This window comes from Monodelphis domestica, chromosome 4, assembly GCF_027887165.1.
Source record: "Monodelphis domestica isolate mMonDom1 chromosome 4, mMonDom1.pri, whole genome shotgun sequence".
Classification (NCBI taxonomy): Eukaryota; Metazoa; Chordata; class Mammalia; order Didelphimorphia; family Didelphidae; genus Monodelphis; species Monodelphis domestica.
Window position 1 is genome coordinate 359,092,230 of NC_077230.1, and position 24,866 is coordinate 359,117,095.

Sequence of the window (24,866 nt, forward strand, 5' to 3'; positions counted from 1 at the left end):
GAGTTCAGAGACCTCAGCCAAGGGGCCTTCTTAGAAGATTAAATCTAGCTTGGTTTCTAGCCACGAGGTCTCCTCTGAGATGAGGGGCTTCCTTGGAGGATAGTGCCTTTTCAGGAGATCAGAGAAAGGAGGAATCAGTAGTCTTACCTCCCACCAAGGTCGCTGAGGGAAGAAACCTCACCTAAACCACACTACAGAACCAAAACCCACAAGCATGCCAAAATGCCTCCCAGAGCTCCCAACCTCACTGAGCGAGCTCCCAATGCTATCGAGAGAGCCCAACCTTGCCAAGAGAGAGACAGAGAGAGGAAGTGATGCAAAATAAATAAGCAGTTCTTTACATTACTTCCTGCATCTCACATGTTTCAATGGTAGCTTAAGCTTGGCTTAGGTCTGTCAGTTGTTTCTGATTTGTCACTTGCTAGCACATGTCAGTCATAGGACATCCTCCTCACAGTTAATCCTTAAGTGGGGGTGTAGACATTCTTGGTTGCTAGAATTCTAAAGACTAAGCAGGGTGGAGTAAAATCTAAAATTCACAAACACTCAGAGCAAAGAGGGTGCACAGCAGTCTGATTGAATACATAAGAAACATTTTCTAATATCCTCAAGAGTTAGTTTACCCTAGTTACTTATTTCCTTCTCTGGTCTCTGTAGTGTACCCTGCTGAAGTGCCATTGTCATCACATCACTCTCCTGTTCAAAGACTTCAGTGGTTCCCCATTGTCTACAGGAAGTGTAAACTCTGCCCTAACATTCAAAGCCTTGCTCAATATGGCACTCATCTGACTTTCTGGCTTACTTGGACAATTACTCCCTCCTTTTCAGTGATCTGTAGTACTTACAGGGGCAATTACATGGCATACTGGATAAAGCACTGGGTCTGGAGACAGAAAGTCATGAGTTCAAATATAGCTTCAGATACTTAGTAACTGTGTGACCCTGGGTAAGTCACTTAGCCCTGTTTGTTTCCATTTCTTCTTCTGTAAAATAAGCTAGAGAACGAAATGACAAACCACTGCAGTATTTCTGCCAAGGAAACACTAAGTGGGGTCACAAAGAATCAGATATGACTTAAATAACTGAATAAGAACAAAAAATAGAACTTACATGCCCCGTATTCCCTAGGAAACTAGAAGATAGTTATTGTGTACCATGTCTTAAACATTTTTGTATTGTGTAGAGAAGCCTAACATAAGGTTATGCAGAGAACAGCAGTTTAGGAAGTGGATATTGATAGAAGGATTGACTAATGATGTACTCTGATGCTCCCACCTGTATGCCAGCCCCCTCTGGGACAGTGATCTTCCATACACAATTGAGACTGTTCAGGTAGGGTTCCGGGAAGCCAGGAGACAGGATTGTTCCTTTGCGCTCTGTTAGGTTCCCTCCACAAGGCACTGCAAGAGGGAAAAACCAGTTCTTGTAAGGAACTTATTCTGTAACATGAGGAGATTCCCTACTCAGCCTTCTGATCTCACTGGTTTCCATATTAAGCCTTTGTTCTGATTTTTCAGACTGGTACCCCTGCAACAATCGAGTTTTGACTGAGTATGAGGCATAGCCTGGGTCATGAAAGTAACAAATCCTGGCCTGAGCTAAGACCAACCTAGTGGAGAAAAGTAGAGATTTGTTAGTACAATCCTTCATTTCAAAGGAATTCTACCATGCCCAGTATTTATTCTTATCTAATCTACTCAAGATTAAAGTATTCTAAAATGGCTGAGATTGATTTAGCCTAATTTAGAACATCCAGCCCACTTTCCCTACCTAAGTTATCACTCCTTGACATCTGGAGGTCTTCTGGTGTTTGGACTTATTTTATTTGGATAGAATTGTTTGGATAGAATTGACCTTCTGGAAGCAGTTATAGGTTAGGCCTCATTTCCTATGGCCATACAAAGAAGAGGTCTGGGAATGAGCCAGACTGGTAGCAGCAAGGCAGACCAAAAAACTAACATGTCTTCTCATATCCTTTTCACACTAATGAATATGTCCACTAAGCTATATATTGTATATTGGTTGGTATGTATTATAAATAAAATCTGTAGTCAGATCAAGTGTATGTTGAAACTCTGAACCAGATTAACATACTTTTCTTGATCTACTGGCCCATTCATCTTCTTCACTGCCAAACTAGTAGACTATAGTCATTGCCTCAAAATCCTCATCACTTACTCCTCAACCTCTTGCACTGTTTTCCATCCCTACCACTTTACAAAAGTTCTCTCTCAAACATTATTAATGATTTCCTAATCTTATAATTCATTAACATTTTCTCTGTCCTAATATTTCTGTAAGAGAATGTAGGAATTGACAGGATTGACCACCCTTTTTTATGCACACTCTTTTCTCCTACCTTGGGTTCCATAATTTGACATACTCATAGTCCTCCTGTTTTTACTTTTTCAGTTTTAAAAAATTATCTTCATATTCCCACCCATTAAATGTAGGCATTCTCCAAGACCCTATCCTTGGTTCTTTTCTTTACCTGTATTCTTTATCTTGACAATCTCATGGCTTCCACTATCATCCCTATGTAGAGAGAACCTAAATCTAATTATAGGTCCTGAATTTTCTGTCAAGCTCTGGACTCAACTGTCCAGTTGGCTATTGTAATTCTCAACTTGAACATTACATGAAGTACCAAAAAAACCCCAAACAAAACTCATCTCCTGCAAATTTGTTACCTTTCTTGGCTTCTGTCAGTGGTGCCACCATTCTTTCATTCACCCAGACTTGAAATATTACAGACATCTCTGATTTCCTCTCATTTTTATCTCATCTCAAGTAAGCTGTCAATCTTTTGTGCTTCTAACTTTGCAATCTTCCTTGACATCTCTATTACAATCCCCTTCCTTTAAATTTGTTCATGGACGATTATAACTGCCTCTAACAGGTATCTCAATCTCTTGTCTGTCAATAATAATCTAACCCTCATGGTGATATATATTACTATTACAAATGCATAAAAGATTTGTGTATAAACTCATATGCTAAGCTTTGGGGGAGATATAGCCTAACATCCCTCTTCACATGGATATTATAATTTAGTAGTGAAGTATATCACATAGCCTATATCACAAAGTACTGTGATCTCATTATTGAGAACATTCCCTCATACAATATAGGTGATAACTCCTTTTATGTGCATTCTTATCCATGTCCCAAGACACTTTAACCACTATCATGATCATCCCTTCCTCTTTCTCCATGTTGTTTTCCTTTTTTCATTGGTAGCCATGCAAAATAAATAAAAAATAACCCTCAAATAGCTGGCTTATTGGTAATGGGATTTCCTCCACCATTACAAAAATATAAATGAGTCTTTTGCAGAATGTCAGAACCTGCCAGATCTTAGACTATGTTGACATGGCCTTCAAGAATCCAGGGTCAACCTCTCCATCATGATAAAAGATTAGAGTAAGACTTCACAGGCATGTACCCAAGTATAGTAATTACAAAATAATTTATGTACATAAAAAATGTTGCAAATGGTTCTATGTGAAGACTAAGATTGGAGAAGCAATTATTGACTGAGGGGATCAGGTGGTGATCACCCACTGATAAATAAACACAAAAATTTGACATTCAAAGCTCTCTAAAATCTGGCTAGAATCAATTATTTCAGTCTAATATAGCAGAATCTTAAAATTTGAAATTTTTATTATAACCTATAACCAAAGTATAAATCTCATCTATGATATTCATGAAAGAAGTTTTTTAGCTTCTTATTGAAAAACTCTTACGGTCAAAGAACTAGAGCCATAGGAAACTTAGAGATAGTATCTACATTGAATAAGAACTTACTATCTCCTACAGTAGCAAATTCTCATTTCTTTTAATTGTTCTACATTTAGAAAGGTTTTCTCTACAAAGTAGAAATCTATCTCCCTATAACTTTCTAGTTTTATCTTCATCCTTTCATTTACTTACTCTCTCTTCCAAGAGTTCTATGTTCCATCCAAACCAGATACTAGCTATTCCCTGAATTCTTCCCCCAACCTCCAGCCTTCCTACTTTGCTCATAATTCCCCATTTGGACCATGTTCCTCCTTTCCATTCCCATCTTCACTATCAACATCTGTAACAATAATAAGAAGGAGAAAGAGGAGGATGCCATGATAATAACATAAGCAAGTATATAAGTACTGTTTTGATGTTTGGAAAAAACTTTACAAATATTATCCCATTTTATCTTCATAAGAATCCTCAGAGATAAGGCACTACTACTATTACCCTCATTTTTGTAGTTTAGGATATGGAGGAAGGTTGACCCTATGATTTATTCAGGGTAACATAACTGGTAAATATATGGACTTAGATTTAATACCCAGATCTTCCTGACTTTAAGTTCAGCACATCATCTACTTTGAAGGCTTCTTTCATGTACCATATGGTAATGATCTCATGGTCTTATCTGCTCTTATGGCTATTGCTTTGTATAACTTCTATGTACTTATTATATTCCATTTGTTTTGAGTTATTTGTGTATCATTACAATTACACTAAAACCTCTTTGAAGGTAAAGACAATTAAAAAATTATATCTCTAAGTAGCTAAAACAGTATAGGAATGAATGAATGAAATCTAATCTTGAATTCTATATTTTAATTTGTAGAGGCTTTTAATCTGACATAGTCAATTCTCTATTTATGGAAGAGTAGAGTTGTAGCAAGATTAAACAATAAGGAGAGAGTTCTAAACTCTTGGTTTTTCACTGTGGTTGGTTTATGTTTTACAAATTCGATTGGAGATTTAAGGTCACCACACAAGAAGAGACCTCATTCAATCTAATGGACAGGAGACCATACTGACAATCCCTAGAAGGACATAATCTCCACTCAGTTTACTTAGAAATAATTTTTCTTGTGCTTTTGCTACTACCTTCAAACTCATATTTGCACAGAATCTACTTGAAAACCTGTACTCTACACTAGCATCTGGTCCCCTCTAGCCCAGTCCATCTCCATACACTTACACTCACCTACACAGATGGGAACAGAAACATTCCATTGAGCCAGTGCCCCAGGCACTGTAAGGCACTCAATATGATGGGAGCCCTGTAGGGAATATCCAGAGTTGCACTCAAAGTGGACAACAGCCCCTACGGAGAAATCACTTCCAATCCTCCTCCCATATCGGGGTTCAGGCACAGAGCTGCACTGTGTGGCACTTGTTCGAGGTACCGCTATATGAAAGAGTAATAAAGAGAGAGACCATTGACCTGGCAATTGTACCACAAATGTATCTCTTTTATTGTTGCCCAGAATTAAAATCTAGAAACAGGCTAATTCAAATCTAGAAAGAGACTAATACCTCTAAGACAGTGATAGTGAATCTTTTAGAAATGGAGTGCCAGGCCTCACCGCCTAACCTATCCCCCCAGACTGAGTGCCATGCCTGCTCCTCCCAGAGACAGAGTGCTGTGCTCCTCCCCACCCACCAGGTGTCAGGCTTGCCCTGCAACCCCCCTTTACCCTATACATGGGAGGGAGAATGTGTTCCCATTGGGCTGCTGGGCAGAGGGATGGGTGAAGTGAGGAATATTCTTAGCACCTGTAGAGAGGGAGAGGGAAGTGACCCAAGTGCTCTGCTCCCCTCCAAGTCTGCTGCCTATGAAGCACCCACCTTACTCTCTGTGCCCCACCCACCTTACCCCCTGTGCACTCCCATTGGGCTGCTAGGCAGAGGAGTGGGTGATATGAAAAAATGTTATCAGGCATGGTAGAGAGATGTAGAGGGGAGCAGCTCTGCCCAAGTCCCTCTGCCTTTCTAGAAACCAACTATGGGGATGGAGGGAGGCCACGTGCCCAAAGAGAGCACTCTACATGCCATCTTTGACACCTATACCATAGGTTTGCCATCACTGTTCTAAGATGTCTACATATTCTTTGTAGAAAGATATCCAAGGATCATGACCATTTTGCAGATAGAACAAATAAAACTATATTTTGCTCAAAATTACTTGATGAGTCTGGGTCAAGGAACCCAAGTATTCTACCCAACACAATCAATCATAGGGTGAAAAGGATGCCATTAGGTAGAGATAAAAGGAATACTTTCATTTCATGGAAAAGTAGAGGAAAGTATTATAGTAATACACTCTACTGTAGTATAGTATAGCAAGTCAAGTTCACTGCAGCAATACTAACACCAGAGCCTGCAAATAGGGGGAATGCCTGGTATATATATATATATATATATATATATATATATATATATATATATATATATATATATATATACTTGATCATACTGGTCAAAGTATGATATTAAGTAGTAACCTGAAATTATGCAGTAATATATACTATAACACAATTACTTCTTTCCTCTCTTCCCTTCCCTACTTCCAGGCTAGAATCCCAACCATGAGAGCTATTTATAGGTCAAATAAATGAAGTGAGGTCTTTATTTTCAAAATATTTCTGTGAGATGTATTTCCAGAAAGCTTCCAAGGTACATTTGATCCAGGACTGTGGAAACATGGTGCAGCTAATCTACAAACAATGATAAAGCCCCAATAAAGTCTAGTGAATACTGAGTTCCTGGCCCCTGGGTGGTTAAGTTCCTGAGCAAAGCACCGTGACCAGTGGCATGGTCTAAAATGGGAAATCTTAACCTTTTTGTCCCTTGGAAGTCTGGTATGGTCTGTGGATCCCGTCTAATAATTATAGAGTATAGTTATTGAAATATTAAAATAACTTCATGAATCCCTGCTTAAGAATCCCTCATATGAACCAAAGGGTATTTAAACCTGGATGCCAAAGGATTTACTCCATTGATTACCAACTTCTGCAAATTAAAAGAGGGAAGCTAAGTGGTGGACCTGGGCCCTTAGACTATGACTAGAGCTCCAAGTTTTCATAACATCATATAAACCAGAATTGTATAAATACCTAAGGATTATGTGAATCTCAGGGTGATAACCCTTATGTAAAGATCATTGGCAAGAATATAAAATCTAGTGGTTGGACTGTGCTCATACAAAAAGGGTCTTGATTATGTAAGTTGCCAACTGACAGACTTTTATTAAAGTTGGAAGCAAACTCTCTCTTCTTCATCTTACCTACCTTGGTAGACAAAGTGAAATCCCCTAGCTGTTGCTTGGCCTTTGGCACTGAACTTAATTAACACTTGATTGGAGGTGGCCAAGGGCAGTGATTCTCCTAAGGAAAAAATGGTGAAAAGTGAGAGAGTAACCAAAGGATCATGGTTAGTCTAGCTAAAATTTGTCACAGTAACCAAGATATTTTCTCAGATAAGCTTACTCCTAGACCTTCTGGAAACAAACAAACAAACAAATAAACAGAGATATAAAATGATGTGCATAGAGGTCATACATTTGATAAGTAGCAAAGTCAAAATCAAGTCACTGAATGCCAACCTGGGCAACCTGGGGCTCAGGCTACCTGCACTAGATACAGATAGTGAAATCTAAAACTGCTTTCATATCCATGTTCCCCTCATGTGATCCTTACACCAATCCTGAGGAGTAGCTAAGGCAGTTTTCTCCATGTTACAAAAAAGAAAACTTACATAGGAGACAAGCCAAAGGCTACAGAGCTGGCCCATTTTCCAGTCCTATCAGGCTTGGCCATATCCTGGCCAAATTCTCTTATTTTGGGGAAGAAAAATGACTCTGCTCATCAAAGCCACAGCACCTTTTTTTTGGTCACTACTCCCTAAATTGTAGAGCAGTAGGATAAAGCAGAAGATAAAGCACTTGGCCTGGATTCAGGAAGACCTGAGCTCAAATCTCAGGCACTATGGCTCTGTGACCCTGGGCAAGTCACTGAAGCTCTCTTTGCCTCTGACTTTATCTATAAAATGGAGGTAATAATAAGAGGTGTCTCCCTGGGTGGTTTTGAGGATGAAGAGAGAAAATTGTAAGGTACTTAGTCCAGTGCCTGCCATATTGTAAGCACCATCCCCTACTAAAATGTTAACTCCTCAAAGGCTGAGACTGTTGCTGTTGTATTTGTTTGTATCCCCAGTTTTTAGCGTTGTTTGATACAAAATAAATTCCCAAACAAATGTTTTTCTTTCATGCTTTCATTTGTAAATAATATAACTTGTAATTCTAAAAAAAAAGAAAGGTTTAGTCTATCAAATAAACCAAATCAATGCTCAGTTATTTAGGAGAGGGGGGTAGTATCAGCTCAAGTTATTGTGTGAGTGTATAGACTCCCAATATTAATGGTTCTGCCAGAATAAGACTGAATTAAACAAATATTTAATCTTAAAAAAGACATTTAATCTAATAAAAATACTTTTGTTATATTCTAACAAAGGATTCACTACCAGGGCATAAAGACAGAACTGTATTTTAAATTCCCTTTAGGATAAACCTTGGCCCTTTCACCTCTTATTTCCCCCTTTCAAGGCTTCTCTCCCCTTCTTAGCTATATTATCCAGTACCTGTGTGGGAGCCAGAAAGGGAGCTGAGGAGCCTTGAGTGCTGATTATGTCCATCATGAACTTCCACTACATCATTGAGGGCTGTATGAAAGAAGGCAAACTGGCCAAATACCACTGCAGAGGAAATAGAGGTCAGGTAGAACTCAGCATATGAGTAGGAAGGCATATGAAAGAATCAGGAAACATTCTTCTCCTAAAATGTCCTATTTCATTCTTTTTAAAAATTGTGGTTTTTTTCCAGTCAGCAAAAACACACTTTCTTTACTTCCCAACTTAACTCCTCCCTTAACAGAGGAAAAAAACAAACAAAAAATCCCCAAATTCCTCTTTAAAAATATGAGTAGTCAAGCAAAACAAATTTCTACATTAGCTATTCCAAAAAGATTTATTTGTCTCATTTTGCACTCTGAGTCCTTCATCTCTCTATCAGGAGGTAGGAAGCATGTTTCATTATTAGTCCTATGCAATCCTTCAAATCCAATTTTTCTCCACTTCTGATCTTATCCTATTCTAACAATCATTGTTTATCGTTTCCTATAAAATTCTGAATGAGACAAATATCTGTCATGAAACCTTCGCTAATTTATCTCACACAACTCTGATGGCTCCTCTACTTTATATCCCTACAAGATGCATGGCTGGTAAAATATTAACATCTCTGTCTTATTTTTTGAATGACTGAAGTTTGCTAAGGATTTAAACAGATTGGACCTGAAACCTGAGAGACTGGAAGTAGCCATAGCTCAACTGGTCTAGCCCACCTCTTCCTCCATATCCCTTAGGTACAATATGAAGAAAAGAGATAGAGAATAAGATCAAACTCCCATATATTCTGAATACTGGGAGATCAAACTTGATACTCTGCTTTATTTTGGAGAAAGAAGATGCTTTAAGGGAAACAAAAATACGTTATAGATCAAACCAGTTTAGGTAGATCATGTGTAATGGGCAGGCAGGAGATAATATAATTGAGACTGATTTGGTCTGAATTATGGGGAAAGCACTAGGTACCTGGAATCATTAAATGTCTTCTTAGAAGTACCCAGGGAACTCTCTACCACCCTAGATAGAGATCTCCCTCAACCACTTCTAATAACTGCCCACTTAACCTTCACTTAGATAATTCTGGTAATGATGAATTAACACTTTGCAGAATTCAATAGTTGGATAACCAATTGTTTGAAAATTTATATTTATACTGAGCTGAAATACATATGGGGTAAGCAAGTCCCAAGTAGGGTTACAGGAGTTGTATTTCTTAATAAGTATCTTCTCTGAGCAAAAGAAGCAATTGGCCTAAAACAGCTGGATATTTCTCAGGTTAAAAAAACAAACAAACTAGAAAGAAGTCTTTCTAAAGGACTCTAATATCTGTGTTATGTGAAATAAAATTTCTAGGGGACCTCCATTCCAGCTTTGATCCTGAGCCCTCAGTAGGGGGACATATGAGTCACAGAATCACATGTTTGTCTGATGGACTGACAGCCTGACATTGGGATCCCATGGCATCTCCCCACCCCACACATCGAAGCATAAGCATAATGGAGGGAGGAGCTATAGATTTTTTAAAAAACAGTGCAAGAAGCAGAATAGTATTTTTGTTCCTGCTCTTGAACTAATGATTTCTGGGTTGATTCTCTCTGACTGCCATCTATGGCAGGTAGAGATTTGGAAGTTGGCTGCACTGAAGGATTGCACGTTCACCGAAAATTGGAAAGTCTATAAATTCATTTTATTTATCTTTCTTTCTCTTTACTAATAAAAGCTTATAGATTTAGTAATAATCCTCCACATTAATTTTAATTTATAACAGTATACTCAATTTGGCATATATTTTGCTAAAAGTTGCTGAGAATACAGTGATCTATGAATATATATACTGACAGTATGCCAATAGTAAATGTTATGGCCCCTCTAATGGACTGGCTAGCACTAAATGTGTTGTCACTTTTAAGACCAATCAAGACAAACTGAATAAATTAAGTCATGAGCCCATTAGAAGGTTCTTGAAAGATATCTTTAATGTTGAAAAATTATAAACACAGAATCATAGAGTTGGAATAGTATTCAGGACCTAGTCCAACCTGTACCCAAATAATAAATTTCCTCTACAATATCTCAATATCTCTGGCAAGTATTCTCTATAGTCTTCTGAAACATCTTCAACAACATGGAGTGCACTTGATTCCCAAAACAAATTGTTAAATTTAAGGACAGGTCTAATTGTTTATAAGTTCATCTTCATCCTGCAACATCAGTTTATTAATTCTTTCAAACTTCTAAGATTAATGCTCCTTATGCTTTAAAACAACACTAAGTAAAATGATAGCCTTTAGCTTTAGATTAGAATAACAATCATCTAATGAAACCACTTTCATTAGATAGATGGCAAGGGACCTGGACAGGTTAATACAGTGAATAAATAGCAAAGCCAGGGTCTGTGGCCTGAGACTCTTGATTCTAATGCTAATTTTATTTTATTTTATTTTGTTTTAATTGGAGTAGATTTTGGTTAAGGGAATTTGGACAGAGACTGGCTCTAGGTAAGCAGGTTTCTCAGAAAAGAATGTTGTTAAGTTATAGACATCATTTCTGTCATCAATTCTAGTTTATTTTCAATGTGTCAATTAGGACCTGAGAATCTTTGTCCAGTGACTCCTGGATTTATTTGTTCAAGAAGCTTTTTGCTTGTTTCTTTTTTAACTTAGTAGTTCTATAGGGTTGGCTATGGGAGTGTGAGAGCAAGAGATAAAGACCCTCCCCTTATGAGCCAAACAGATGGGAGGATAAAACTCATTCCTATACATAAAAAATTCCTATGCATATCCACAACCATTGCTAGGCACATTCAAGAATCTTATGAGAGTCATCATTATCATGACTCCTACTGTGGCAGCAATATCACCTTCTATTATATTCACATGTAGTGGGGATGCATGCATTTTGGTCCCTTTCTGTGGGACATATACTCTGGTGCCTTGCAGAAAAAAACATATATCCTATTGAGATGACAGAATAATTTCTTATTGGTAATTTTCATGATTAAGCCTGAAAGGCATCTTCTGGGTCACATCCTATGCATTTTCTTCCTTGGACTTTCAGCTAGGACTATGGAGTTTCTAACTTTCAGATAAAAGTGAGTAGACCATAGAAGAGACATACCATAGTCCTTTGGCACCATGATAAAATACAGGCAGACTTGTCCACGTGTATAATTTTGAGGGTAGTTGGGGGATAACACAACTCCATCGGAACCCACATACTGGCCCCCACAGGGTGCTGAAACAAAAAGAGGGGCAGGTGACCACCAGCTTCATGTCTTCCCATTCAATCATTGTGCTCCCCAGTCCTAGCATCCCCCCACCCTCACTCCAGGGGAGTATAGGGAAATGATGTAAAAATATGTTGCCCAAGAATATCTCTGTGGCCAACTCAGTAACTGGGGTGTCTCTGAAGGACCTTCTTAAAAATGCAAAGAGATCACACTGTAAAATATGTTGCCCAAGAATATGTCTATGGCCAACTCAGTAACTGGGGTGTCTCTGAAGGACCTTCTTAAAAATGCAAAGAGATCACACTGTCTGTCATGTATTTACATGATAAAAATAATAAAGTCTTATCCTAGGAAAACTAGGCCAGAGAGCATAGGTTACAGAACAGGTAAATTTTTAATAGGAAAGAATTGGAGCACTACCATTCTGAGGGTGGCACCAAACTCCTTTTGAGAGTTGGGAAAGTGGAAGCACTTGCAGGAGTGAAAGCACTGAAGAGCAAGTGATTCTGGCTAGTCCCAAACCAGGCTTCCAAAGTCAATGTTTCTGAGAAAACCAGAATGTGCATGTTTGTGTCCATCTTATCTCTTAGTGCTCATCTGAGAGAAGGAGCAGAGCTTCTCACAAAAACCATGTCTCCCTAAAAGAAGTGTAGTGGGTCCCAAAAGAAGAATCTAATCGAGGGTCCAGCAGCTCCTTCTTGTCACAATGAAGCTTAGCCAACACTTAATTGCTTAATACTTCCCTCTCTCTATATAATGTTGCCTTCCTTTGTTCTACAGCTCTGGCCAGCCATCTTTCTGAAAGAGCAGGTTAAACTGTTCATTAACTGAGGAGTGAGGTAAATGCTCTTTTGCATAAAGTATAGGGAAGGGGGAAGAAGGAGGTATACTTAAAACAGTAGTTCTTACTCTAGGATCTGTGTCTTTTATAAAATTATATTATTACATTTTAATACAATTTGCTTCCTTTGTAATCCACTGTATTTTTGTTTATGTTTTTAAAAGCATGATTCTGAAAAGGGGTTCATGACCCCCAAAAAGTTCAGAAGTTCTGGCTTAAAGGAAAACCACTCCTATAGAGAAAGGCTTGACTCAGGTCATCTAAATAACATCCTTGTAATAATGGATAGTCAGAGTAGAGGGCATGAAAGACTCTTTTGCCTCCATATATTTTCCAAGGGCTACATTAAAATCTGAATCACCCTGGAAGGGTTATGTTTTTAAACATTAAACCTTACTTCTAGGAATCAAGATTTAAAACCAGAAGGGCTTTTAAAGCTTATCTAGTCCAATCCCCTTATTTTATAGATGAATAAACTGAGGCTCAGAGATTTTGAAATTTGCTCACTTTTTCAAAGGTTGTAAGTGGCAGAACTGGGATTCTGGAACATTAGTAACTGCTCTATTGGACTTATGCAACATGTAAGTAAACTGGCAAACATTTGAGTTTACTATTAAGGCCTTACTTATCAGGCTAAAAGCTTATTTAGTTGGACCATACTTAATCTTATAATATTTTATTTATTCATCAACATATTATCTTCCTCACATTTTTAGTTTTTTTCTAATACCTTAGTTATCTGACCGCCACCATAAAAGGTATTAGCAAAAAAGGGCCAGAAGATAGAGGGGGTGAGGTGAGTGTAGGAGATGAGAGAAAACAATCTGTCCATAACAGTTTTGCAGAAAACTAGCAACTCTGTCTTTATGCCACTAAAAATTGTCTCAAATGACATATTTTTGGAAAAGTAGGCTCAGAAGTCTTTAATCTCTCCTTTAAATGGATATCCTTCTTAAACTATACCTCAGTTCCCACTTAGTCTTCTCTCTGCTAGCTCCACAATTCCCTCTTCCTCAGTTCTGTCTTTCCATGGCTTAATTCTGGAGCCCACTCCAAAAGATTCCTCTCCTATGCCAATCACATCCAGAGTCATACAACCTGTACAGATGGGTCGGGGCTTGTTCCACACAGGCTTCCCATCTGCTGCCAGGACACAGGTCAGTGTAGAGGCACCCTCAATCATGTAACCTCCATTACAGTAGTAGGTGATGGTGGAACCCAACTTCAGATCTGTTCCACTTCGTGTTCCATTCTTGATGGAGCCAGGATCAAAACATGACTCCCGGGGATTTTCTGAAAAGAAACAAATCATCCCCAATCCAGGAGAAAGCATATTTCACCATTTACAATTAACCTGATGGGACAAAGCTCAGTATTAGAGGCAGGGAGTAGAGGCTATGAGATCTCTGGTTTTATTTCCAAAAATCTTTTACTTAGAGTGAACTCTTTTGATTTTTTAAAAAATTCCTTGCCTTCTGTCTTAGAATCAATACAAAGAATCAATTCTAAGAGAGACCAGTAAGGGCTAGGCAACCGGGGTTGTGACTGGCCCAGAGTCACACAGCTAGAAAATATCTGAGACTCCTCCTGACTCAGGACCTGGTGCTCTATCCATTGAGCCACACAGTTGAGTTGCCTCTTTACAGGAGAATCATTTAGCTAATGTCACCTCATCATCCATTCTTATGCCTCCAGGTAGGACTTCTACTGATAAAACCCAGAAGCAAAGAAAAGTCTGTTAATTTTCTCAGAGGAACTCAGAAAATGCTATTTCAGAATCATTTCATCTCTCAACTAACAATTCTGAGACATTCCAGTGGATATGACTTTGATCACAGCAGAGAGATTGTATCCCAATAACATTTAAGTGACTACTATATGGAAAAGCATAAAACTAGATCCTGGAGAAACAAAGACCAGCCCAAACATTCCTGTCCTCAAGGAACAGCATATAATCAGATAAGTCAATGCAAAGTAATTTGAGAAGAAGAGTATTTACAATTAAGAGAATCCATTGCACAGAGGAGGTGACACTTCAGTGGTGCTTTAAGGACAGAAAATGATTCTTAGAAGGAGGATAAGGGATGTAATATGGATATGGATGATATCTTGTGCAAATACACCATTGCATAAGATGAGAAGAGCTAGTGGTCCTATCTTAATTCAACCAATACTTACTAAATGCCTACTCTTCAAGGTACATATTACGTGCTAAGGATGAAACCAGGTCTTGCCCTCAGAGCTTACATGCTACTGTGGGGAAACTACATGTATATAGACAAGAAAATATGTCATTACCAGGAGAAGAGAGAGCACAATCATCTCCAAGAGGTTATGCCTTGAGCTGAATCTTGAAGAGAACTTGTGTTTCCAAGAAAAAGAGGCAAGAAAAACATTTCAGGCAGAAGGAATAACTTAAGTAAGTAAAGGCAGAGGAAAAAAGTAGAATATTATGTACAGGGAAGTGCAAATTGGCCAGCTGGGATGGAGCAGAATACTTGAAGATGTAATGCAACTTCAGTCTAGAATGCAAAATCAATTTAAAAAGATGTTACTGTTAGATTCCAAAGGAATTTAAATGGCCACAAGAAAAATTTATATTTATATTTTATCCTAAAGACAAAAGAGAGTCATTGAAACTTCTGAGCAGAGAGTAACATGGTCGTACTGAGCTCTTTAGAAATCATTAGTGTGTGTGAATACTCACAGAGAGATGGTCATACCCTGGATCTTGCCATCACTCAAAACTATTGTTTTCCATGTTAATGAACCCTGAAATTCCTTTATCTTACCATGCTCTTTTAGCTTATAAATCTCTGCATCTATATAATCTCTAATCTTATTCTTTACCCTTGAGTTATAGTTTCTTTATACTCAACTCAGGAAGTTTCAGTATTATAAAGCTCAGGAAGTTACAATTGGAGGTGTGAAGATTGGATTTGGCTATCTCCTGATTGTAACAATGAAGATACTTAGCTCTTCCTTTATTGTAAAGATAAAAATGTAATCTCCTGATTGTAACAATGAAGGCACTTAGCTCTTCCTTTATAGTGAAGCTAGAATTGTAATCCACAATTTGGTTTTAGATTTTAATCTACAAAAAGTTGATAACTCAGTATTTTAAGTACATCTACCCCTTTTAACCACAAAAATGTGTTAAGTAACTATAAAAGGTGAACTTACCAAAAAAAGGTGTTAAGTAATCCCAAAACTAACCAAAGAAGGTGAGAACTAAAGAGTGGGCAGTCCTGGAGAAAAGTGACTGCTGTGATTGGTAGATATGAAATTTAGGGGAGGTGACACAAGAGAAAAAGATTCTTTCAAAAGAGGACAAAAGACCAGAAGAAGAGATATATTCAATTCAAGTTTCGAATTGGAGGAAGGATGTCTAACTCAGAGTTGGACTCAGAGGAGAGACTGGAGACAGACACTTGAGGAGCGACTTGAAGACAGACACACAGACTTCTTTGCATTTAGACAATCATCACTGGTGAGTGAAAGGCTGACTTGGTGACCCTGCCTTTCTGGAGGTATGAGGCCTACAGGAAAGGCCCATCTTCTTGAGACTCTCTTCCTCTGGCTGGGGCTTAGAAATTTCTAATTGGCTCAGAGGAAGCCAGAGTTTTCTCTCTCTCTCTCATTCCTTAATATCTTCCCTCTATTATAAATAAACTACCATAAATTCATTTTACTTTAGTAATTCATTTGGGATTTAGAAATTTAAATCCCTGGTGACCACCTATTATATATCCAGAGTCCAACCACAAATAAATTTAATAGAGGTGACTTTCAATCCTACTCATCAGTTTTTTCCCAATCCATCACCTCTGTTCTGGCTATACAATCCTTTCTTCCTTATATCTACCACTAGATAAACCAGTTCAATTCTACATTATCTTCTATACTTAAGGCCCTTATCCTCTTTTTTCCTACCAATGATCATAATTGCTATCCCCAGAAACAAATATATAGCTCTCTGGCATTTAAAGATTTTTTCATAAATGTCCCCTTCCTACATCTCCAATCTTCTTACATTTTACTCTCCTCTACATATTTTATGATCCAGCAACAATGGCCTTCTTGCCATCATCAATACTCTATATTCCAACCCCAAGTCTTTTCACTAGCTGTACCCCATGCCTGAAATGCGTTTTCTTCTTTATCTCTGCCTTCTGGCTTCACTGGATTCTTTTAAGTATCAGTTCAATTTCTAGCTTCTGCAAGAAGTCTCTTTGTGTTAATGTTACTGCCTTCCCTTCAAGATCACCTACATTTACACTGTATATATCTTGAATGAACATGATTATTGCCCCAATAAGAATATAAGTTCCTTGAGGTCAGAGATTAGCTTTTGCTATTCTTGTTCAGTCATTTTAGTCATGTTTGACTCTTCATGACCCCATTTTGGGTTTTCTTGTCAAAGAAATGGCCTACCCTTTCCTGCTGTAGCTTATTTAAAGATGAGGAAACTAAGGCAAAAAGAGCTAGGTAATCTGCCCAGGGTCACATAGTTAATAAGGCCAAATTTGAACTCAGGAAGATGAGTCTTTCTGACTTCAGGCCTGGATCTCTACCCACTGTGCCATGAAAATGTCCATTCTTTGTCACATAGAAAGCATGAATGTGGAGTATGGACTGGAGAAAGAAGAGAGGAGCTAGAGGAAAGGAGATCAATTTATTCTATTTATTCAAAGAGTTTATTTTATGTTTATATATTTATTTATTTTAAAAATTAGTATTATTATAATTAATGACTAAGAATATAATAATGTATGGAGAAGTGGCCATAAAGAGCATAATTCTTTTTGAATTGCTGCTATCAAACGATGTAGGAGACTTTGTGAGTCTGCTTTCATGTATGTATGATGACAAGTCCCACATTCTACATTAACATATGCACAAGTATTCTGAGGCCCTTCTGTCCACTTACTGATGGTAATGAAAAGCCTTTTAATTTGCTGTTGAGCCAAAATTGAGTATGAATGCCAAAATCTCCAATGGAAAAATTCAGTCTCTTTCTATTCCTTGGTGATTTGCAAGGAAGAGATGTTGTAAGCCACTGGGTAAAGAGAAGTATATTGGATAATGCTGACAATAGATTTCTCTCTTCATTCAGGACACCATGAAACCATGTATGAATGATACTACAATTTTGCTATCTCTGAGGTAGGTGTGTGTGTGTGTGTGTCCAGGTGGGAGATGATTAAAGCATGAAACTGGGTAAGTGGAGAGAAGTAACTGATGAATGAGAAGTCATGAAGCTAAATCATCAATATTCAACAACTGACTAGATGTAAAAGGTGAGGGAAAGAAACCTAGACATTTGGAAAGGCCAATGGTGCCTTTACAGAAATAGGGAAGAAATTAGAAAGAGATATGAGGTCCCATTTTCTGCATAATGAATTTTAGAAACCTATGGGACATCCAGATAATTTCAACAGGAAGTTAGTCATGAAGAACTCAAGCTCAGGAGAGATAAACCCTGGATATGTTGTATTAGAAGTTATTTGAATAGAAATTATCATTAAAACCCATGAGAACTGATGGAATTCTAGTAGAAGTATAGAAAAATCAGGGAAGCCCCAGAACCCTGAGGTATATCTATCTATGTATAGGGAGTAGAACATGGGATGCACCAATACCCAGGAAGGAAAGTTATTCAGAAGAAGGGGATGGTTAATGGTATAAAAAAACTGCTGTTTAGATAGAGTATAAAGAGTAAATCAAGAAGAATATTGTGAAATAAGGCTGCAAAGAGGAGTTAGGGACATATTATAGAGGGTCATAAATAACAATTGTAATAGTTAACATTTATGCAATGCTATAAGATTTGCAAAGCACTTTTCTAGGATGATATTACTTGACCCCACACACCCACTGAGGTAACAGTACTAAGAAATATGTTTAGGAGGAAGAAAGTCAAGTCAGGTCTCTTAACCTTCAATCCAGTGCTCTCTCATTATATAGAATTGTCTCTCCAAATATTAGGATTAAGAGTTGCTATTTTACCTTAGAGATAATAGGAAGCCACTGAAGTTTCTTGAGCAGGAAAGTGACATTATCTAATCATGAAATGCAACTCCATTATTCTACAAACATTATTCTATTAGTAGTCAGATGGCCCATATGCATAAACATGTATAATACAGGTCTCATTCATGAAGGAAACCTTTGGATCTGCAGAGAAGTTGTGAAACACATTTTCACAATGAAACTTTGTCCCCAACAACCACATCTTTGAAAACTGAAAAGGACTTTAAGAATTATTGAGTCCAATTCCCTTATTCTAGAGAGGATGAAACCAAGAACCAATAATAATAATAATAATAATGCTTGATTTCTGAATGAATTGTCCAGAGAGGGGTCATGGAGTCAAGCAGTGGTAAAGATAGAACTAGACCCCAGATCAACAGACTTGAGTCCACTGCATTTTTTCAATAAACCACAGGAGAAAGTACAAGGCAGAACAAAAGCCTAAGCAACTCCTCCTCTTGAGTATTAATATAAAAGCACTAGAATAATGGTGATGGTAAAACCTCTCTAAGCTAAGTAAGATGTCAGGTCCCTAAAATTTCTGCCTGCACTTCTATACATATTGTTCCCTAACATCTACCATATCTACTCATCAGTTGACTGACAACATTCAAGTGATTCCTCTCCTCTAATAATTTCTAATTTATCTTGTATATAGCTGGCTTGTACGCAGCTATTTATCCCTTGTCTTTCCATTAGAGTGGGAGCTCCTTTCTTTCTATCTCCAGTGCTTTGTGCAGCACTTGGCACATAGTAGGTGCTTAATAAATGGTCATTGGCTGGCTAGATGCCTTACTACTCCTGCTGGTATAAATCAAATTATGTGATTTCTGTCTGAAGTGATATCTCACAGGGTCGACTGTGATCATGGGGAAAATGGACAATCCACAAGCAAACAACCATTTAAAAACAAACAAACAAATTCTTCTCTTCCCCAGGCCATGGAGAGATAACCCAATTTCCAAGAGAAAATTCTAGCTAGGACACTAGTTCCAAGAGGGCTTAGATTTATTTTCTTTTTAACTAGTTTGGTTTCGCCTTTCCCCTGTTTAAAAAATTATCATTAGGGTTTTTGATTAATTCTTACATCTAATAGTTTGCAAATTACCTAGAAAAGCCAGATATCATTGCAAATGTCAGGACTTGAAAGAATGACAGTGAAGAAAAATTTATTGTTTCTTGTGATTATTTAATGTGATTTATTTATAACAATATTACATAATACAAAGTGGCATTTACTTAGTACCTTATAGTCATATATTATCCAATTTGATTTGATTTTCAAAATGATGAAAGGAACTGGATGGTTTGAATACTATTATTATCCTAAGGATACTGTGATTTTGGACTCTTTTCTCCATTCCCTTGCATAACCTACTTATGAGGTAGGTATTGTAAGTATTATCATTCCTTTTTTGACATGATAAAACTAAAGCTCAGAGAAATTACGATTATATAGGGTCAAACAGCTATTAAAAGATTCCAACCCAGCTTATCCAATCCAAAGTCCAATTCACAGTTCTATTTATTATCTGTGCCAGTTTCTATAGGAGAACCCATCCAACAGAAAGTAAGATCCTTGATATCAGGGATTTCTATTTTTGTCTTTATATTCCCAGAACCTAATAAAGTTTTTAGCATATAAAGGCACTTAACAAAAGCTTGCCAAATGAATGAAAAAATGCCAATAGACCATGTATATGGAGTCAGCTTCTTCCCAGGCCTAAGCTATTCCTCTGGTGAGTTAAAAGTATAGTGTGGTGGAAAGAGCACTGGTCTGAGAGTTAAGATGCCTAGGTTTTAGAACAGGAATTACTTGTAGATATATACTCTGGCTCTAGGTTTTTCTCCTCTGTAAAATGAGAAGGCTTGACCAGATATTGCTAATGCATACAAGAAAATGTTGCCATTATATAATTCTACATACATAATGGACAATGGTGATAGTTACATTCCCATCACAATTGTTTTTGGTCTTAGAAAAGATGTTAATGCTCTCTAGGCCTCTGTTTTTCCTTCTCCTAATGGACAGAATCCTTTCTAGCTTATCTCTATAACCTGGAGAATGAGGAAAGTTAAATGAGAAAGTGGGTTGGAACTTCTTTTTATACCTCAGGATGAATCTGTATTACATTATTATTATAATTATTGCATTTAAATTAACCAACTCTCTGTTTAAGAAACACCCATTCAATAATCTACTAACCTGAGGAGGATAACAAAATATAGCCACATAGAAATTGCCAAAACAACACCAATAGTGTGGCATTGGGAAAATAAAAAGGGGACACTACTGACCCTCCATCAATAGAATATATGTTTTGAAGTGTGTCTCCAATAGAATGAATTAAGCATAATAAGACATCCAAACTATAAATTGGTTTTCCTTGATATAATGAGACATCTGGCCATAGTTTCTAGCCAATGAGGTTAAGAGTTTCTTTGTAAGAAGGCCATTAGAGACATGGGCTTGGTATCAGAGATTTATGCTCTCTCCACTGAGATAGGTGTCTTTTACACTCATCCCAATCCTCATATGTTTGGGGTATAGACACAAAATATTTTTCTTATAAGCAACCTCTCCTGCCCTGTTCATACCACTCATAATTGATTAACTTTTTTCTAGGAAAGATGCAGGATCCCAAGTAATTCTGTTTTCTTTCTCAGTGTTTAACTTCAAATTATGAGGCAGGACTTCTACTGCTGCTTCTGCTACTAAACCTTTCTGATCCTTAGCTCGTGCTTGAGCTGTATGAAGTAAGAAGCCTATGCTTGGCATACAGAAGCCAGTGGAAGCATAGGCTTGGAGGCCAGGGGTATAAAAAAGATATTGTTTTCCTCCTAGAGAGATGGTTCTCGTTACCTTCCTCTATCAACATATATATGTATCTCCAAAGGTCACAGTTTCTTTGGCTTAGGAACAAAAGCCATCCAACCATTTCATGAACATTTTCTCCAATCCTATACTAGGGAGTAATTATGAGGTAAAAAGAAAAGGAATAGACTCAAAATTCAGAAGATCTGGATTCAGGTACTACTCTTGAAACTTTCAATGTAATGCTATGCAAATCCCTTCCTTTCTCTAAATTTCAATGACCACAACTATTAAAAGGGGGTAATCATATTGATATTACTTACCATACCAGGCTACTTATTGCAAAGATCAAATGAGATATTATCTGTGAAGTGCTTTGTAACAATAAAGTTAGCAGTGATGATGAGAGCTATTTCTTTGAGGTTCAATTTATTGAAAAAGAGAAGAATAATTTGCCCTTTTATTCAGTGCACAAGGGATAGAATCCTGCCTAATAAGATGGTATTGTGATAACCTGAATTATTGATTCAACTGAGAAAGACAAGCAAAATATCTTTTTGCCATTCAAATCCCAAGAAGTGAGGCAATTGACATAAACTTCCCAGCAAAAGAGATGTGGCCTATATATATTGGGAGACTATACCAGAAGAAAATGAGTTTGCATGGCAAGGAGAGGAATGTCAAATAAGTTCAGTTTAAAGACTTCACTCAATTTAGGAACAAAATGATGATGCATCATTACTTGGTTAAAAATAGAGGGTGGCATAGTAGTAGCTTCTTAAGCCTGTCTGGCCATCAAATTGAGAAATGTGTCAAATACAACTATAATAAGAAAAGAAATGTGTTAATCGCCTTCTTGGTGTTTCTCATTTAGGAAGAGAAGCATTATCTTAGAGAGCTAAAAGCATGCTATAGATATTACCTGGGGAACTGAGAGAACTATGGCATCAAGTAAGAAGGACAAGGACACATTAGGGTCTTCTAAGAGATTGATGTGGAGGAAAAGCTGACTTGTGGTACAGAAGGCACAATTCATGTGAAATATCCCAGTTTTTCACAGGGAATAGATTGTAGTTGAATCCAGAATGTTGGAGACATGAATCAGCAGTACTCATGATGGAAGCCAATAGAGCTAAGAAAAAGAGGGAAACCTAGGAAATGCATTTCTAAAGGTAATGGCAGGTGAAAAAAAGAGATAAAATAATACAGAAGCTAGAGAAGAAAAGCAAGAGAATATTAGAAAAGAATAGGGCAATGGTTACTCTTATAAAGGAGTAGAAACAAGGGGTCAACTCAGCCTTCAGGTGACACATTTAAATGAATCTCAGAAAGAAATGAGAAGGGAGAACCTCTGATATTGTAAGGGAGTGAAAGGGCCAAGAAAAGTATGACATCAAGACTAGTATAGATGTTTACAAGAGAACCTCAAGTGATAAAAATACAGGAATGGAATAGCACAGGAATAGATATGAATGAGAAAATTAGAAGAGAGAGTTAAAGAAGAAAAGATAAGAGGAAGTTTGAAGGAAAGCACAAAAGACTTAATCAAGGCAGAGTAGAAAATACAATCATGCAGTATGAAAAACATTAGAATACAAAAAGGAAGAGAAGGGTAACTTCAGAACTCATACAGTAGCTGAACTAGAGACACAGGAGAATGGCAAGGAGAGAAAAGCAAAAATCATCATATTTATGACTGATTAAATTGAATCTGTGGTTTGATTGGTGTTAGGTAAAGAGAGAACTGAGAAAGTGGAACTCAGAAATTTAAAGTTCAGAAATACAATGTAAGGTTATGGTTATCAGTACCATAGTTATTGCGCTTTGATTGTAAAGGCAGGAGGCAGGATGTGGCTCAAAAGGAAGCTGATGTGTTTCTCACTTCTCTCCAAGAGGAAGTTCCTTCCTGAGGTGGGAAGGCCCATGCCCAAGAAGTCAAAGAAACTGCCTTATTTTTCTTCCCCTATTTTCTTGGGAAGGGCAAATTTGACAGTCCCAGGTACATAATACAGATGGAAGGACTTTAGTGATTAACATTTCAACCCTCTCATCATCTTACTGAGGCCAATGAAGAAGTGGCTTACCTAGGAACATGGACAATTAGTGGTAGAGCTGGGATTAGAACCCAAATCTCTGAATTCCAGGACAGGTCTCCTTTCTCTATCACACAATGACCACCCTACCCCACCTTTTACCACTTGCATCCCCACTCCCTTTGGTCTAATGCCTTTGAAAACTAAGGCTGACCCTCCTAATATCTGGTTCATTACCTGTATAATCAATGACGAAGCCCAAATTGCTCACAGATGCATCACTACGGAAGGCCAGGAATAGGCTGTTGCTGCTGCTCTCGATGCGCTCTGGGAGCTGAGAGCCATAGAAACTCCCAATCAGGGGGCTATGGGAATCCAATCCATCATAGATATGAAGGAAGTCATAGCCAGGTTCCAAGTTAAAGCTGAGGGAACAAACAGAACCTCCATCACCCACCACAGGTCAAACAGAAATGTCATATAAGATATTAAGGGAATAAGAATAATGATAAAAGGTCACAAAAGCTTTGGGTATATCTTCTCATTTTATCTGTTGCAAAGAACTGATATGCCTTGGTTCTTACCTGAGGAGATAGAGGGAGTCTGAAGGATCAGAAATTAAGTCCTCTAGAAGAGTGTAATATTGGAAGAATGTGCCATTTCCTACCTTTCCTTTTCTTTTCCCTCATCTTTCTCTCACTCACATACATGTAGAAGCTTCTGGGGGAGAATATACATTCAATGATTCCTTCCTCCCCATTAGATCAGGAGAGGGGGTCCACCACTTGACATGGATACTGAAAAGTCCAGCGCAGATGAGGATGATCTCCAAAATGTAGAAAACTCATCTGTGAGGAAGAGACTTTTCCAGATAGGAAAGGACTAATGTCTATAGCTTGCTTCAAGTCTCTCCCTCCCTTGTTCTCTATGCTGCCCTAAGGTCTCTCTAAGATTCTCTAGATCTGGACACTGTCCCCAACACATCTGTACTGTTCTCTCTTAGGTGTTGCTCCTTCAGCCTGTCTGTACTAAGCTACAAGCTAGGGGGAGGCCCTTTATTAATCAATGCCTTTTATCTGTAATTCAAAAAAGATCAAGTTAGTTTTCTAAGACAAAATTTACTAAGAAACAGAGAGAAAAAAACACAAAAGCAAAGAAATGAACGAATCTCTGGAGATTAAACTCCAGTCCCAGTTTAATAATTTTTTATTAAAAAGTTTAATGTTATATAATTCTTCTTGATTTGTTTTGTCTGCTCAGTGGGTAGTAGAGGGGGTAGAGGGAGAAAGAGAATTTGGAACTGAAAATAAAAATAAAATCGCATTTACAAAAACATTTACTAAATGTCTACTATATAGAATGCTGTATGTAGGCACTGAAATGTATAGAGAAGTGGTATAATTTTAGCCCTCAAAGAATTTACAAATAAATAGGAAAATCAGTAGTCTT

General features: G+C 37.6%; 1 protein-coding gene across 7 annotated transcripts in view; it reads right to left on the minus strand.

Annotated features, from left to right (window-relative positions):
* The window catches only part of CSMD2 (CUB and Sushi multiple domains 2), a 1,065,508-nt gene that overhangs the window by 204,471 nt on the left and 836,171 nt on the right, over positions 1 to 24,866 (minus strand). For all 7 annotated transcript variants that reach the window (XM_056795117.1, XM_056795119.1, XM_056795118.1 and 4 more), the window contains 7 exons: positions 23,655 to 23,842; positions 13,635 to 13,829; positions 11,584 to 11,700; positions 8,422 to 8,535; positions 7,074 to 7,169; positions 4,988 to 5,191; positions 1,276 to 1,400 (listed from right to left, as the gene is read on the minus strand). In XM_056795117.1, coding sequence (XP_056651095.1) covers positions 1,276 to 1,400; positions 4,988 to 5,191; positions 7,074 to 7,169; positions 8,422 to 8,535; positions 11,584 to 11,700; positions 13,635 to 13,829; positions 23,655 to 23,842 — 1,039 coding nt within the window. The remainder of the gene's footprint in view (positions 1 to 1,275; positions 1,401 to 4,987; positions 5,192 to 7,073; positions 7,170 to 8,421; positions 8,536 to 11,583; positions 11,701 to 13,634; positions 13,830 to 23,654; positions 23,843 to 24,866) is intronic.